Source organism: Oncorhynchus masou, chromosome 25 (genome assembly GCF_036934945.1).
Source record: "Oncorhynchus masou masou isolate Uvic2021 chromosome 25, UVic_Omas_1.1, whole genome shotgun sequence".
NCBI classification, from domain to species: domain Eukaryota; kingdom Metazoa; phylum Chordata; class Actinopteri; order Salmoniformes; family Salmonidae; genus Oncorhynchus; species Oncorhynchus masou.
The window spans coordinates 14,724,490-14,742,948 of record NC_088236.1 but is presented as its reverse complement, the minus strand read 5'-3'; the positions used below and the strand labels follow the sequence as shown (position 1 = coordinate 14,742,948).

General features: G+C 43.1%; 1 protein-coding gene across 1 annotated transcript in view; it reads right to left on the bottom strand.

The window, feature by feature from the left end:
* Positions 1-18,459, bottom strand: part of LOC135513588 (whirlin-like) — a 135,129-nt gene that overhangs the window by 19,403 nt on the left and 97,267 nt on the right. The window contains exon 5 of the mRNA XM_064936474.1: positions 17,914-17,950. Coding sequence (XP_064792546.1) covers positions 17,914-17,950 — 37 coding nt within the window. The remainder of the gene's footprint in view (positions 1-17,913; positions 17,951-18,459) is intronic.

Below are 18,459 nucleotides of genomic sequence, written 5' to 3'. Positions count from 1 at the left end.
TTTTTTTTAGGTCTGTCTGTTCACTGGGTTCTCATTGGCAAACGATATTTCTTAAGAACTTGTTTTCAGTTCCTACCGCTTCCAGTGGATGTCACCAGTCTTTGGAATTTGGTTGAGATTATTCATTTGTGCAATGAAGTAGGGCCATCCTGGAAAAGGGTAACGCTGTTGACAGTTGGCCAAGACTTGAAAAGTAGCATTAGTTTCCTGTCATCCTCTATTGAAAACAGATAGACCCGTCTTCAATTTGATCGATTATTTTTAAAAATACCTAAAGTTGTATTACAAAAGTAGTTTGAAATATTTTGCAAAGTTTATAGGCAACTTTTGAAATATTTTCTAGTGACGTTGCGCATTTTGGAAGCTGTTTTTTTCTGGATCAAACGCGCCAAATAAATTGACATTTTGGATATATATGGACGGAATTAATCGAACAAAAGAACCAATTGTAATGTTTATGGGACATATTGGAGTGCCAACAAAAGAAGCTTGTCAAAGGTAAGGCATGTTTTAGATTTTATTTCTGCGTTTTGTGTAGCGCCTGCAGGGTTGAAATATGGTTGAAATATGCTACCCTCTTTGTTTACTGCTACCCTCTTTGTTAACTGCTGTGCTATCATAAGATAATAGCATCTTGTGCTTTCTCTGAAAAGCCTTGTTGGCTGGATTCACAACAAGTGTAGCTTTAATTGAATATCTTACATGTGTGATTTAATGAAAGTTAGATTTTTATATCAATTTATTTGAATTTGCCACACTGCATCTTCCCTGGTTTTGGCCAAATGGGACGCACGCGTCCCCTATACCATAAGGAGTTTTAAAAGTAAAGTCCATAAAAACACTACTGTAAATACTATAGTATATATACTACAGTAAAGTCCACAAAAACACTACAGTAAATACTACAGTATACTACAGTAAAGCCCACAAAACACTACAATAAATACTTCAGAATACTACAGTAAAGTCCATAAAACACTACTGTAAATACAACAGTATAATAAAGTAAAGTCCATAAAAACACTACTGTAAATACTACAGTATATATACTACAGTAAAGTCCACAAAAACACTACAGTAAATACTACAGTATACTACAGTAAAGCCCACAAAACACTACAATAAATACTTCAGAATACTACAGTAAAGTCCATAAAACACTACTGTAAATACAACAGTATAATAAAGTAAAGTCCATAAAAACACTACTGTAAATACTACAGTATATATACTACAGTAAAGTCCACAAAAACACTACAGTAAATACTACAGTATACTACAGTAAAGCCCACAAAACACTACAATAAATACTTCAGAATACTACAGTAAAGTCCATAAAACACTACAGTAAATACAACAGTATAATACAGTAAAGTCCATAAAGCACCACAGTAAAGTCCACAAAAGCACTACAGTGAATGATTTACACAGGGTGTATAAAACATTAGGAACACCTGCTCTTTCCATGACATAGACTGACCAGGTGAATCCAGTTGAAAGCTATGATCTCTTATTGATGTCACTTGTTAAATCCACAACTGTATGAAGCATTGGAGTCAACATGGGCCAACATCCCTGTGGAACGTGTTCAGCACCTTGTAGAGTCCATGCCCCGACGAATTGAGGCAGTTCTGCGGGCAAAATTGGGTGTTCTTAATGTTTTGTATATGGCACACTATTAGTGCACTGCACTACATAGGGTAGTGTCCCAAATGGTACCCTATTCCCTAACAGTCAGCTGCTAGCGTGCCTGACCTCAGTCCCTGCCTCCCCCTGCCACAGCCAGTTAAAGAGCACAACACAGCCTTCATCTCTTCATCTCTCAGTCAAAGAAACACTGCCAAAATGTCAAGCGCATTTTATTCAATCTTTCAAGACACAGGCTTAGATTTAAAGCTTAATTCATGTTTTGTACACTCAGTGAAGTATATAAATATAGTAATGCTACAGTATTTATACCATAGCTCTCACTTGCGGCACCGACAGAGATGGCTGATTCGCTTCCTAGGAAACTATGCAGTATTTAGTTTTTTTATGTGTTATTTCTTACATTAGTACCCCAGGAAATCTTTTTTTTTTTTTTTTACATATGGTCGGGAGAAACTATTGGATATAAGAGCAACGTCAACAACCAACATTACGACCAGGAATACGACTTTCCCAAAGCGGTTCCTCTGTCTGGTCCATCACCCAGAACAATGAATCTGATCCCAGCAGGCGACCCAAAACAACGGCACCGCAGAAGGGGCAGACGGAGCGGTTTTCTGGTCAGGCTCCGTAGACGGGTACATCGCCCACCGCTCCCGAGTATACTACTCTCCAATGTCCAGTCTCTTGACAACAAGGTACACAAAATCCGAGCAAGGGTTGCCTTCCAGAGAGACATCAGAGACTGTAATGTTCTTTGTTTCACGGAAACATGGCTCACTCAAGACACTCTATCGTGATTTCTTCACACATCACACCGACAGAAACATGCATCTCTCCGGTAAGAAGAAGGGCGGGGTGTATGCCTTATGATTAACGAAATGTGGTGTGATCATAACGTACAGGAACTCAAATCCTTTTGTTCAACTGACTTAGAATTCCTTACAATCTACCAAGATAATTGTCTTCGATCATAATCACAGTCGTATATATTCCATCCCAAGCAGACACATCGATAGGCCCTGGAATAACTTAATTTCACTCTATGTAAACTGGAAACCACATATCCCGAGGCTACATTTATTGTAGCTGGGGTTTTTACAAGGCTAATCTGAAAACAAGACTCCCTAAAGTTAACCAGCATATCGATTGCGCGACCTGGGCTGGCAAAACACTGGATCATTGTTATTCTAACTTCCGCGACACATATAAAGCCCTCCCCCGCACTCCTTTTGGAAAAGCTGACCACGAATTGCATTTTGTTGCTCCCAGCCAATAGACAGAAACTAAAACAGGAAGTCCCCGTGCTCAGGTCTGTTCAATGCTGGTCGGACCAATCGGATTCCACACTTCAAGATTGCTTCGATCACGTGGACTGGGATATCGTCCGTATAGTGTCGAAAAACAACATTGATGAATACGCTGACTCGGTGAGCGAGTTTATTAGCAAGTGCATCAGTGATGTTGTACCCACAGCATCTATGAAAACATTCCCCAACCAGAAACCGTGGATTGATGGCAGCATTCGCGCAAAACTGAAAGCGCGAACCACTGCTTTTAATCAGGGCAAGGTGACCGGAAACATGACCGAATACAAACAGTGTAGCAATTCCCTCCGCAAGGCAATCAAACAAGCTAAGCATCAGTATAGAGACAAAGTAGAGTCGCAATTCAACGGTTCAGACAGGAGAGGTATGTGGCAGGGTCTACAGTCAATCATGGACCACAAAAGAAAACCAGCACCATCACGGACCACGATGTCTTGCTCCCAGACAAACTAAACAACTTCTTTGCTCGCTTTGAGGACTATACAGTGCCACTGACACGGCCCACTACCAAAACCTGCGGGCTCTCCTTCACTGCAGCCAATGTAAAAAAAAAATATAAATGTGTTAACCCTCGCAAGGCTGCAGGCCCAGACGGCATCCCCGGCCGCGTACTAAGAGCATGCACAGACCAGTTGGCTGGTGTGTTTACGGACATATTCAATCAATTCTTATCCCAGTCTGCTGTTCCCACATGCTTCAAGAGGGCCACCATTGTTCCTGTTCCCAAGAAAGCTAAAGTAACTGAGATAAACGACTACCGCCCTGTAGCACTCACTTCTGTCATTATGAAGTACTTTCAGAGACTAGTCAAGGACCATATCACCTCCACCCTACCTGACACCCTAGAACCACTCCAATTTGCTTACCACCCCAATAGGTCCACAGACGACGCAATCGCAATTACACTGCACACTGCCCTAACCCATCTGGACAAGAGGAATGCCTATGTAAGAATACTGTTCATCGACTACAGCTCAGCATTTAACACCATAGTACCCTCCAAAATCGTCATTAACCTCTCTGGCCCACCCGACACGCAAGCGTCCCACCTTGCCAACAATAAATGCAAATGCGCTACGCCAAATGCTAATAGCACTCGTTAAAACTCAAACGTCATTAAAACTCACATGCAGGGTACTCAATTCAAGCTACACTCGTTGTGAATCTAGCCAACGAGTCAGATTGTAAAATGCTTTTCGGCGAAAGCATGAGAAGCTATTTATCTGATAGCATGCAACACCCTGAAATACCAGAAGGGGACGTAAACAAAGGAATTAGCGTAGCCGGCGCTACACAAAACGCAGAAATAAAATATAAAACATTCATTACCTTTGACGAGCTTCTTTGTTGGCACTCCTATATGTCCCATAAACATCACAATTGGGTATTTTTTTTCGATTAAATCGGTCCTTGTATACCCAAAATGGCCATTTATGAAAACCGTCAGATCCAGGAAAAACACAGTTTTTAAACGCAACGTTATTTTTTTAAATTAAAAAAGTTGCCTATAAACTTTGACAAAACACTTCAAACTACTTCTGTAATCCAACTTTAGGTATTAGTAAACGTTAATAAACAATCAAATTGATCACGGAGCGATCTGTATTCAATAGGCACAAGTTTGAAAAACGTAGCCAACTTTTCCGGTTCCATTGTTCACAGCTCTGGACCTGACAACCGGATGTGGCTATTACTCAGATGACCAAGGAATTAGTTGAATCGAAATCACAACACTGGCGACATCGTGAGGAAGCTGTAGGAACTGTAATCTCACCCTTAAGTATTTTTCCTTCCAATAGACAATACATAGACTGGCGGATTTATTTTTTCTCCGTCGATTTTGTGATCAGGTTTCCTTGCGATTTTGACCACGGAACTCATTCTGTTATAGTCACAGACACCATTGAACCAGTTCTAGAAACTTCAGAGTGTTTTCTATGCACACATACTAATCATATGCATATACTATATTCCTGGCATGAGTAGCAGGACGTTGAAATGTTGCACGATTTTTAACAGAATGTTGAAAAAAGTAGCCCGATCTCTAATTAAGCAGGGTCTCGACCCCGCCCTGTGCAACTGGGTCCTGGACTTTCTGACGGGCCTCCCCCAGGTGATGAGGGTAGGAAACAATATCTCCACCCCGATGATCCTCAACACTGGGGCCCCACAGGGGTGCATTCTCAGCCTCTCCTGTACTCCCTGTTCACCCATGACTGTGTGGCCATGCACACCTCCAACTCAATCATCAAGTTTGACACTATATTGGTAGGTTACCAACAACGACAAGACGGCCTACAGGGAGGAGGTGAGGGCCCTCGGAGTGTGTTGTCAGGAAAATAACCTTACACTCAATGTCAACAAAACAACGGAGATGATTGTGGACTTCAGGAAACAGCAGAGGGAGCACACCCCTATCCACATCGACGGGACAGTAGTGGAGAAGGTGGAAAGTTTTAAATTCCTCTGCGTACACATCACGGACAAACTGAAATTGTCCACCCACACAGACAGCATGGTGAAGAAGGCGCAACAGCGCCTCTTCAACCTCAGGAGGCTGAAGAAATTTGTCTTGTCACCAAAAACACTCAAACTTTTACAGATGCACAATCGAGAGCATCCTGTCGGGCTGTATCACCGCCTAGGATGGCAACTGCTCCGGCCACAACCGTAAGGCTCTACAGAGGGTAGTGAGGTCTGCACAAAGCATCACAGGGGGCAAACTACCTGCCCTCCAGGACACCTACACCACCCGATGTCACAGGAAGGCCAAAAAGATCATCAAGGACGACAACCACCCGAGCCACTGCCTGTTCACCCTGTTATCATCCAGAAGGCAAGGTCAGTACAGGTGCATCAAAGCTGGGACAGAGAGACTGAAAAACAGCTTCTATCTCAAGGCCATCAGACTGTTAAACAGCCATCACTAACACTGAATGGCTGCTGCCAACATACTGACTCAAATCTCTAGCCACTTAACCATAATAAATTGGATGTAATAAATGTATCACTAGTCACTTTAAACAATGCCACTTTATATAATGTTTACATACCCTACATTACTCATCTCATAAGTATATACTGTACTCTATGCCATCTACTGAGCTGACAAGGTACAAATCTGTCGTTCTGCCCCTGAACAGGCAGTTAACCCACTGTTCTTAGGCCGTCATTGAAAATAAGAATTTGTTCTTAACTGATCTTGCCTAGTTAAATAAAGATAAAATAAAATAAATTCATCCCTTTACACTTGTGTGTATGAGGTAATTGTTGTGAAATTGTTAGATCACTTGTTAGATATTACCGCATGGTCGGAACTAGAAGCAAAAGCCTTTCGCTACACTCGCATTAACATCTGCTAACCATGTGTATGTGACAAATAAAATTTGATTTGATATGAGTAAGCTATAGTATTTGTTCTATCTATCTCTGCAGGACCAGAATGACAGTATCTTTTCAGCTCTCAGTCATCCCACCCACAGCACACCAACAGGCGTTAAATCTCTAACAGTAGAAACCAATTTAAAGTCATCAGGATAAGGGTGAGTCAAATAACTTGTTTTGCCCTGAGAATTTCATCATTGTTATTCAGCTACAGCTTGAAATGGCTATTCCCTCTTTAAATAGACCGGATCTTGGAATATTGAGGAAGATCTAGTACCAAGCCGTTGATGGATGTTACTGTCTGATCTTCGTCTTAGATACCATCCATGGTTAAATGATGGCACTCAAAATGATCCACTTCCATTGATTCTAAAATGGGTGAGAGCTGTTTAGAGGACTCTTTCTGACACAGTTTTGATTGCAATATCTGATGATATACCACAACACACTATTTTGGAGGACGCATGTGCCACGAGTTAGAGGTTATAGCTTTGTTGGAGTGTGAAATCCACCGTCAGGAGCACTACAATGAGAAATATGGGGTCAGGCCCAGAGAGTAAAGAGAAAATGATAGAGGTAGTTAGGGGCTCAGAATCAAAGCATCAACTGTTACTCTAAATTACAAAGCTATCCTCTCTGCTCCCCGCACACCTGTCGCCACCACCACTACCAGGCTCAACTCAGAAATGTAATGCATCCCAAAAAGGCACCTTATTCCCTATGTAGTGCACTAATATTGATCATGCTCTGGTCAAAAAGAGTGCGCAATATAGGAAATAGGTATCCATTTGGGACCCAAATCTCGGCTCTGATAAAAAAGATTTTCTCCCAAAGGTCATCCTACCGGTTTTACTATGGTATCATTCCAACACAACCCTGTTTATGTGAGCTCCCAGATTCTGCAATGAAATCTATACAGTGGAAGAGCAGTCACTTGTATGGTTACCTGTTAGGCCTATAAAGGTGTGAAGGAGAGTTGATGATGATGAACACATGCTTCACTGCTAGTCTGCAACAGCAGGATGAAGGACAGGGAACACTGTGGAGAAAACACTGCTAGTCTGCTACAACAGGATGAACAGTGGAGAAAACACTGCTAGTCTGCTACAACAGGATGAAGGACAAGGAACACTGTGGAGAAAACACTGCTAGTCTGCTACAACAGGATGAAGGACAGGAACACTGTGGAGGAAAACAAGGAACACTGCTAGTCTGCAACAGCAGGATGAAGGACAGGGAACACTGTGGAGAAAACACTGCTAGTCTGCTACAACAGGATGAAGGACAAGGAACACTGTGGAGAAAACACTGCTAGTCTGCTACAGCAGGATGAAGGACAGGGAACACTGTGGAGAAAACACTGCTAGTCTGCTACAGGGATGAAGGAAAGAAAACACTGCACTGCTAGTCTGATACAGCAGGATGAAGGACAGGGAACACTGTGGAGAAAACACTGCTAGTCTGGACAGCAGGATGAAGGACAGGGAACACTGTGGAGAAAACACTGCTAGTCTGTGGATACAGCAGGATGAAGGACAGGGAACACTGTGGAGAAAACACTGCTAGTCTGCTACACACTGTGGAGAAAACACTGCTAGTCTGATACAGCAGGATGAAGGACAGGGAACACTGTGGAGAAAACACTGCTAGTCTGATACAGCAGGATGAAGGACAGGGAACACTGTGGAGAAAACACTGCTAGTCTGATACAGCAGGATGAAGGGACACTGTGGAGAAACACTGCTGTCTGAGGATGAAGGACAAGGAACACTGTGGAGGAAACACTGCTAGTCTGCTACAACAGGATGAAGGACAGCACTGGGATGCTAGTCTGCTACAACAGGACAGGAACACTGTGGAGAAAACACTGCTAGTCTGAACACTGAAGGACAGGGAGAGAAACACTGCTAGTCTGAACACAGGATGAAGGACAGGGAACACTGTGGAGAAACACTGCTAGTCTGATACAGCAGGATGAAGGACAGGGAACACTGTGGAGAAAACACTGCTAGTCTGATACAGCAGGATGAAGGACAGGGAACACTGTGGAGAAAACACTGCTAGTCTGCTACAGCAGGATGAAGGACAGGAACACTGTGGAGAAACACTGCTAGTCTGCTACAGCAGGATGAAGGACAAGGAACACTTTTAGTCTGCTACAACAGGATGAAGGACAGGGAACACTGTGGAGAAAACACTGCTAGTCTGCTACAGCAGGATGAAGGACAGGGAACACTGTGGAAAAACACTAGGATACAAAGGATAAGGACAAGTGAATAGGAAACTAGTCAAGTGCAAGCTAACTAGCTAAATTGCCATACTTGTTTAATGATTTTCGACCTGTCCCCAAATTAATGTCATTGGTTCAGAGTTTGTTTTGATATTTTAACCTGCGTGTGGTGATCTGGTGTGGGGGGGCAAGATAAATTTATGCACGATAGTGCACGTTGGCAAACACATGCGCAGCCGGTTTGGGTTCCGTGTGAGGCCAGATGACTGAATGCATTCGGGACAATGAGGATGTGTCATACATGGCACCCTATTCACTGTTGGCTCTGATCAAAAGTAGAAGACTATATAGAGAATAGGGTGTGATTTGGGACACATCCTAACAAAGGATGTCCCTCTTTGGAAACAAAGCTGCAATGTTCACAAGATGAGACAACACTTTAAGAAGCGGTTGATTGCTGCTCGTTTGAATGTGTTGGTCTATATTAGAAGAAATACAGACAGGGTATGTGTTTTATAGTACTTGTATCATTTCACAGTTGTTGTGAGTTAGGAAGAATTTGTATTGATCAAGAGTCCTTGCTCCTCAACGGGCAGCAGCATAGGGTGTTCTCTCCTCCTGCTGATGTGGGAGACTGTGTGAGAGATTGGTATGTGTGTGTCTGAGAGTGTGTGTGTGATATTGGTTCAGGGGCCATTAGCCTCTCCGTGGCTGCCAGAACTCAAACTGCATTTAAAGTCATAACCTTGAAGAGCAGTCTGTCCTGACCGGAGCAAATCCCTTCTGAGGGCCCTGGACACTGTCAATTACCCCCCCACCCGCCACACACACACACACACACACACACACACACACACACACGCATGCACGCGCACACACACATTCCTGTGTCCACCTAGTTCCCTTGCTGTACAGTGGTGGTCCCCTGTGTCTCCTGATTCTTTTATGACAATTGAGTGTGTGTGTTTGTGTGTGTTTGTGTGTATGAGTGTGTGTTTGTGTGTATGTGTGTGTGTTTGTGTTTTTGTGTGCTGTGGCAAAGAAGTGGGTTGAGTGATAAATAGCAAATATGTGAGGGCAGGACTAATAAACAGGCTATAATGGGGCGGCAGGGTAGTCTAGTGGTTAGAGCGTTGGACTAGTAACCGAAAGGTTGCAAGTTTGAATCCCGAGCTGACAAGGTACAAATCTGTTGTTCTGTCCCTGAACAGGCAGTTAACCCACTGTTCCGAGGATGTCATTGAAAATAAGAATTTGTTCTTAACTGACTTGTCTAGTAAAATTAAGGTAAAAAAAAAATATATATATATCAATTTTGGGGAATCTCTTATAAAATGGGTTAAAGTTATGTATAGTTTTCAACTATCTAGAGAAGTAAAACAAGGTTGTCCACTGTCGGCATATCTATTTAGTAATGCCATCGAAATATAAGCTGTTAAAATTAGATCAAACAATAATATTAAGGGATTAGAAATCCGTGGCTTAAAAAATGAAAGTGTCATTGTACGCTGATGATTCATGTTTTCTTTTAAAACCACAATTAGAATCTCTCCACAGCCTCATAGTGGATCTAGATACCTTTTGCTATCCTCTCTGGATTAAAAGCAAAGTATGATAAGTGTCACTACATTACGTGTTGGATCACTAAAGAAATGCAAATTTTACATTACTGTGTAGTTTACCAATTAAATGATCTGACGGAGATGTGGACATACTCAGTATACAAATCCCAAAAGAAAGACTTGATCTCACTCCAATAAATGTTTATAGAAAGTTAGCAAAAATAGACAAGATCTTGCTACCATGGAAAGTAAAATACCTATCTATTTGTGGAAAAATCACCCTGGTTGACTCTTTAGTCATATCAGTTTACCTATTTGCTTATGGTTTTGCCTACACCTAGTGACCTGCTTTTTAAATTATATGAAAAAAACAATATTCCATTTTATTTGGAATTGCAAACCAGACAAAATTAAAAGGGCCTATTTATATAACAAATATGAATTTGGGGGGGGGCAGAAATCATTAAATATTAAAGCATCAGACCTCTCACTAAAGGCATCAGTCACACAAAAGTTATAAGTCCAAACTGGTTCTCTAGTAAAGTGGTAGGAAAGTCACATCCTATGTTCAAGAATGGCCTTTATCCCTTTATTCAGATTACACCTTCCCACTTTCGGTTGTTTGAAAAGGAAATAATCTCCAAAATATCACTATTTTTTAAACAAGCCTTAGAAAGTTGGTTGCAATTTCAGTTTAATCCAACTGAAAAGACAGAACTAATAATGTGGTTAAACTCAAATATACTAATTGATTAAAAAAAAAATTGGAAGAAATGTTTAAAAAAGGTCTAATTCTAGTGAATGATATCATAAATAGGACTGGCGGAGTTATGTCACACATACAGCTAACACAGACATATGGAAATGTCTCCTCTACCCAAAATTACAACCAACTAATTGCAGCATTACCACAAAAATGGAAGAGGCAAGTAGAAGGGGAAAAAGTTATTAACTTTTATGTTCTTTAATACAGGGCCGACATACATGGTTAAAGAAAAGTGTGATTGTCACGTTCGTTATAAGAATCGGACGCGCAGCGTGGGATGCGCACATTCTTATTTATTTACAGAATGAAAAACTGAACAAACTAACAAAATAACAAAAGGAACCGTGAAGCTATACAAACGAGTGCTGACAGGCAACTACACATAAAAACACGAAACACAAAAGGGAAATGGCTACCTAAATATATCCCTAATCAGAGACAACAATAAACAGCTGCCTCTGATTGAGAACCATATCAGGCCAACATAGAAATACAAAAACCCCTAGACATCCAAAACCCCTAGACAATACAAAAAGTAGCGGACCCATCCCAGTCACACTCTGACCTAAATAAAATATAAAGAAAACAGAGATATCTATGGTCAGGGCGTGACAGTGATAAATAAAAACATATACCAATTTAATTTAAGGACCAAAAAACTGACCGCTGTGCCATATACATTTCCGATGTACCCATTCCATGGCACATGGTTTATGAATTGACAACACCGGATTCAAAACTTAGAATTTTATACAAAATTCTTGCAACCAATAGAATGTTATATATATGGGGGATACAATCTTCCCAGCTCTGCAGATTTTTCAGTGAGGAGGCAGTGTCATTTAGTTTTGGTATTGTCCATATGTAGATCAATTTTAGTCACAGGTCCAGGAATGGCTGAAGAGTTGCAACATTTGCCTAGAACTAACGCTACAGATAGCAATACTGGGTGATTTGAAAGTCCATTGTCAATCAATCAATCAATAATATAATATAATAATTTAGCAAAAATGTTTATTTTTAATTTACAACCTGAAGAAGCTATGAGAATAGAAAGGTTCAGTACTTTTGTCAAGCATCACAGTACAGTTGAAAAATATATGACAAATAGAAATCCAAAATGGATGGTGTTGAGAGATAGATGGGAGGGGTTGAATGGAGCTGAAGGATGGGACTAATACATCCGACGCCGACAGAGATGGCCGCCTCGCTTCGCGTTCCTAGGAAACTATGTAGTATTTTGTTTTGTTATGTATTATTTCATTTGCTGTTACCCCAGGATATCTTAAGTCTTATTCCATACTCCCGGTAGGAACTATTATTATATAGGAACTATTGGATATAAGAGCAACGTCAACTTACCAACATTATGACCAGGAATACGACTTTCCCAAAGCGGATCCTCTGTTTGGTCCATCACCCAGGACAATGGATCAGATCCCAGCAGGCGACCCAAAACAACGGTGCCACAGAAGGGGCAGACGGAGCGATCTTCTGATCAGGCTCCGTAGACGGGCACATCGCGCACTGCTCCCGAGTATACTACTCGCCAAAGTCCAGTCTCTTGACAACAAGGTAGACAAAATCCGAGCAAGGGTTGCCTTACAGAAAGACGTAGAGATTGTAACGTTCTTTGTTTCACGGAAACATGGCTCACTCAGGATACGTTATCAGAGTCGGTACACCCACCTGGTTCCTTCACGCATCGCGCCGACAGAAACAAACATCTCTCCGGTAAGAAGAAGGGCTGGGGTGTATGCCTTATGATTAACGAGTAGTGGTGTGATCATAACAACGTACAGGAACTCAAGTCCTTTTGTTCACCTGACCTAGAATTACAATAAATGCAGCATCAGCATATGTGATTTCCAGTTTACATATTGTCCAATGAAGATCTTTCAGGGCCGTCGAGGTGTCTGCTTGGGGGGGGATATACACGACTGTGATAATGATCGAAGAGAATTCTCTTGGTATATAGTGCAGTCGGCATTTGATTGTAAGTAGCTGGAGATTTTTACAAGGCTAAGTTGAAATCAAGGCTCCCTAAATTTCATCAGCATATCGAATGCGCGACTCGGGCTGGCAAAACCCTGGATCATTGCTACTCTAACTTCCGCGACACATACAAAGCCCTCCCTCACCCTCCTTTCGACAAATCTGACCACGACTCCATTTTGTTGCTCCCAGCCAATAGACAGCAACTAAAACAGGAAACGCCCATGCTCAGGTCTGTTCAACGCTGGTCCGACCAATCTGATTCCACGCTTCAAGATTGCTTCGATCACGTGGACTGGGATATGTTCCCGGTAGCATCAACCAACAACATTGATGTATATGCTGATTTGGTGAGCGAGTTTAATAGCTAATGCATCAGTGATGTTGTACCCATGGCGACTATTAAAACCTTCCCCAATCAGAAACCGTGGATTGATGGCAGCATTCGCGCAAAACTGAAAGTGCAAACCATTGCTTTTAATCAGGGCAAGGCGGCTGGAAAAATGATCGAATACAAACAGTGTAGCTATTCCCTCTGCACGGCAATCAAACAAGCTAAGCGTCAGTATAGAGACAAAGTAGAGTCGCAATTCAACGGTTCAGACACGAGAGGTATGTGGCAGGGTCTACATTTGGCTTGTCACCAAAAACACTCAAACTTTTACAGATGCACAATCGAGAGCATCCTGTCGGGCTGTAACACCGCTTAGTATGGCAACTGCTCCGCCCACAACCGTAAGGCTCTACAGAGGGTAGTGAGGTCTGCACAACGCATCACCGGTGGCAAACTACCTGCCCTCCAGGACACCTACACCACCCAATTTCACAGGAAGGCCAAAAAGATCATCAAGGACAACAGCCACCCGAGCCACTGCCTGTTCACCCCGTTATCATTCAGGCGGCGAGGTCAGTACAGGTGCATCAAAGCTGGGACCGAGAGACTGAAAAACAGCTTCTATCTGAAGGCCGTCAGACTGTTAAACAGCCATCACTAGCATTGAGTGGCTGCTGCCAACATACTGACTCAACTCCAGCCACTTTAATAATGGAAAAATTGATGTAGTAAATGTATCACTAGCCACTTTAAACAATGCCACTTTATATAATGTTTACATACGCTACATTACTCATCTCATATGGGGCAAAAAAGTATTTAGTCAGCCACCAATTGTGCAAGTTCAACCACTTAAAAAGATGAGAGAGGCCAGTAATTTTCATCATAGGTACACTTCAACTATGACAGACAAAATGATTTAAAAAATCCAGAAAATCACATTGTAGGATATTAAGTGGGAGAACTTGCACAATTGGTGGCTGACTAAATATATTTTTTTACTTTTTTGCCCCACTGTATGTGGGATTGGATATGATGCAGACAATTACATTGATGGAAGCAACAGTTGTTCTGCAATACTAAGCTGATCCACCCATTAAAAAATTAAAAAATAATAATAATAATAAATAATAAAACAGGCTCTGCCCTTTCACTCAGAACTACAGATCACAAAATGGCCGACCGCCAATTCCCAGAAGCAAGGGGAATGCTCAGAAGGTGGGGCCGATCCACAGATAAGGGGTCATGACAAACCAGGAAGAGAGAGAGGAAGGGGCTGGGAGGATCTGTGAACGATAGAGAAAGAGATGATATATATCGTGTATGAGTTGGACTGTTTGGACTTAGCTGTTGGTGTTTGGACCTGGACCTACCGAGAACCCGATTTGTGTATTGAACCCTGCTATCCTTGACCACGCCTGCGGCCTGGGTGGACCAGGACAGAGAAATAAACACACAGGTTCAAAAGAACTCTCATTCTGGGGTGATTTTGGTGAAGGTCTCCCACTTAATTGGTGAAAAACTCTCCTAACCTTGAAGAGAGGTGTGTGTGTGTGTGTGTGTGTGTGTGTGTGTGTGTGTGTGTGTGTGTGTGTGTGTGTGTGTGTGTGTGTGTGTGTGTGTGTGTGTGTGTGTGTGTGTGTGTGTGTGTGTGTGTGTGTGTGTGTGTGTGTGTGTGTGTGAGAGAGAGAGAGAGAGAGTGTGCATGTGTGCGTGAGAGTGTCAGGGCTGTCTGTTATTGAACCCTGCCTCTAATCACCACCATGGGAGCACTCTGCAAGGCTCCTCAGGAGAGCCTGACTGGGACACAGGTATACAGCACTCTGTAAGGTCCCTGACTGGGACACAGGTATACAGCACTCTGTAAGGCCCCTGACTGGGACACAGGTATACAGCACTCTGTAAGGTCCCTGACTGGGATACAGGTATACAGCACTCTGTAAGGACCCTGACTGGGACACAGGTATACAGCACTCTGTAAGGACCCTGACTGGGATACAGGTATACAGCACTCTGTAAGGACCCTGACTGGGACACAGGTATACAGCACTCTGTAAGGACCCTGACTGGGACACTGGGAAGGACCCTGACTGGGACACAGGTATACAGCACTCTGTAAGGACCCTGACTGGGATACAGGTATACAGCACTCTGTAAGGACCCTGACTGGGACACAGGTATACAGCACTCTGTAAGGACCCTGACTGGGACACAGGTATACAGCACTCTGTAAGGACCCTGACTGGGATACAGGTATACAGCACTCTGTAAGGACCCTGACTGGGACACAGGTATACAGCACTCTGTAAGGACCCTGACTGGGACACAGGTATACAGCACTCTGTAAGGACCCTGACTGGGACACAGGTATACAGCACTCTGTACTCACAGTAGTACAAGGTAAGGCATAATAACATTGAAGCTTAGAGCGTAGACTTGCTCAACCATCAAGTTCACTGGATGAGAACCTCAGGGTCTCCAAAGAAATGGATCAACTCAATCTACATACTGTATCTCAGCTGACAAATACACTGCTTCGCCTAAAGGTCATATTGCTGTAACCTGTATCAATTCAACGTCATCTGTTGGATTGCATTTCTCTGTAGTAAACTTAGTGATAGTGAATGCTAATGAGGTTTGAGGTTTTATGACAGTGATGGATGGGTGACTGGGCAATGCAGCATTTCCCCGATCATGTGATTAGAAGCTCAGTGTTCCCCTTCAATTAATTATGGACCGCTAACGAAGGACAGTCCGTGCTCTTCCTCTATTCCTTCTTCCCTCTTTTATTGACGAGAGCTGACTTTGTGTCGCCATGGTGATGGCATCTGGCCAGGCTGTCACTTCCCGTCCCTTGAAGAATCGATCAGTGTGTCCAGCTAACGATGAGGTCATGGATGTTCCACTGAAGTAAAGGGGAAATTCAGATCACCTTGGAGGACAGGGGATCTTGATAAAAAAAGTCTTCCTTACTGCTAAAACCAACACTTTCAGCCCGTGAAGAAGGCCAGAATTATAAAGGAGAATTGTTGAAAATCCTCTTCACTTCAGTGTTTCAGTTGTTAGGAAATAGAGAGAGAGTGAAGCAAAGCAGGGATGAGCTACTCTTAACTGTAAATACATAGAGTATCCAACTCTTTGTGGTTTCTTAAATTCTACCTTAATGGTGACAACAACATAGAACCAGCCCCAGCATAGTGCCAGCCCCAGCATAGAGCCAGCCACAGCATAGAACCAGCCCCAGCATAGAGCCAGCCCCAGTATAGAACCAGCCCCAGCATAGAACCAGCCCCAGTATAGAGCCAGCCCCAGCATAAAGCCAGCCCCAGTATAGAGCCAGCCCCAGCATAGAGCCAGCCCCAGCATAGAGCCAGCCCCAGTATAGAACCAGCCCCAGCATAGAACCAGCCCCAGTATAGAGCCAACCCCAGCATAGAGCCAGCCCCAGTATAGAGCCAGCCCCAGCATAGAGCCAGCCCCAGCATAGAGCCAGCCACCGCATAGAGCCAGCCCCAGCATAGAGCCAGCCCCAGTATAGAGCCAGCCCCAGCATAGAGCCAGCCCCAGCATAGAGCCAGCCACAGCATAGAGCCAGCCACAGCATAGAGCCAGCCCCAGTATAGAGCCAGCCACAGCATAGAGCCAGCCACAGCATAGAGCCAGCCACAGCTCTTCATGTTTGGATACAATCTGCAGTAATGATTTTCCGATCCAAAGGGCTGCAAAATGCAGCCCTCTCTTCTCTTCCAGTAAATCATACTGCTTTCCCTTTCTTGGCATCCCATATAGCACACTATGCCCTAATTGTGCGCTACTTTTGGGATGCAACCTGTGCAGTTCATGTGTGATGCTGAGGTTAATGGTACTAGCAGATGAAGACTGAATCTGAAGATAGTTCACTATCAGTATAAAAGGCCTTTAGTGTGGTGAGTTGTGGTCAACCCTCTGATATTCCAGTTCTATGTATCAATGAGGATATAGTAGTATCAAGTAGTACAGGATAGACTATCAACTGGGTGGTTCGAGCTCTGCATGCTGATTGGCTGACAGCCGTGGTATATCAGACCGTATACCACAGGTATGACAACATTTATTTTTACTGCTCTAATTACATTGGTAATCAGTTTATAACATCAATAAGGTACCTTGTGAATTTCTGGTATCTGGCCAATCTACCATTACTGAGGGCTGTATCCAGGTTGTGTCGTGCATAAGGACAGCCCTTAGCTGTGGTATATTGGCCATATACTGCACCCCCTTGGGCCTTATTGCTTAAATATACACTGAGTGTACAAAACATTTAGGACAACCGCTCTTGCCTGACCAGGTGAATCCAGGTGAAAGTTATGATCGCTGGGTGATGTCACCTGTTAAATCCACATCAATCAGTGTAGATGAAGGGGAAGAGACAGGTTAAAGAAGGATTTTTAAGCCTTGAGACAATTGAGACATGTATTGTGTATGTGTGCCATTCAGAGGGTGAATGGGCAAGACAAACAATTTAAGTGTTTTTAAACGGGGTATGGTAGTAGGTGCCAGGTGCACCGGTTTGTGTCAAGAACTGCGACAGTTTCCCGTGTGTATCAAGAATGGTCCATCATCCAAAGGACATCCAGCCAACCTGACACAACTGGGGGAAGTATTGGAGATAGTAGAATTTGACTTACCTTTCCTAATACAGGTGCAGCCCGCGCTGAAGATGGCCTGCAACAAAAACAGTAGAACTTAAAAGATGCTCCCATAATGAACCACTAACAAAAAACCCATTTTACAATAACACAAACACCCAAACACAACTGACTTTGAAATGTGTATGGTCTGGCCATGAGAACAACAGCAACCCAGGGAGACCTGGTGGCAGAGCTCAGCCTACAGATGGACCCCAAATGGTACCCTATTATCTACACAGGGCCCTGCTCAAAAGTAGTGCACTATGTAAGGAACTGGGTGGTTCGCAAGCAACGTGTGTTTAATGAAGTGTAGGACTTAAAGCCACTTGCTTGATTTCTAAAGGAGCTGAAGGGAAATGTATATCTTCTAGGGCTCTCAATCAACCGACCTCCATTAGAGCTAGTGACTGACAGAGGAAAGGAGGAAGAGACAGACAGATAGACAGAGGAAAGGAGGGAGAGACAGACAGATAGATAGACAGAGGAAAGGAGGGAGAGACAGACAGATAGATAGACAGAGGAAAGGAGGGAGAGGCAGACAAG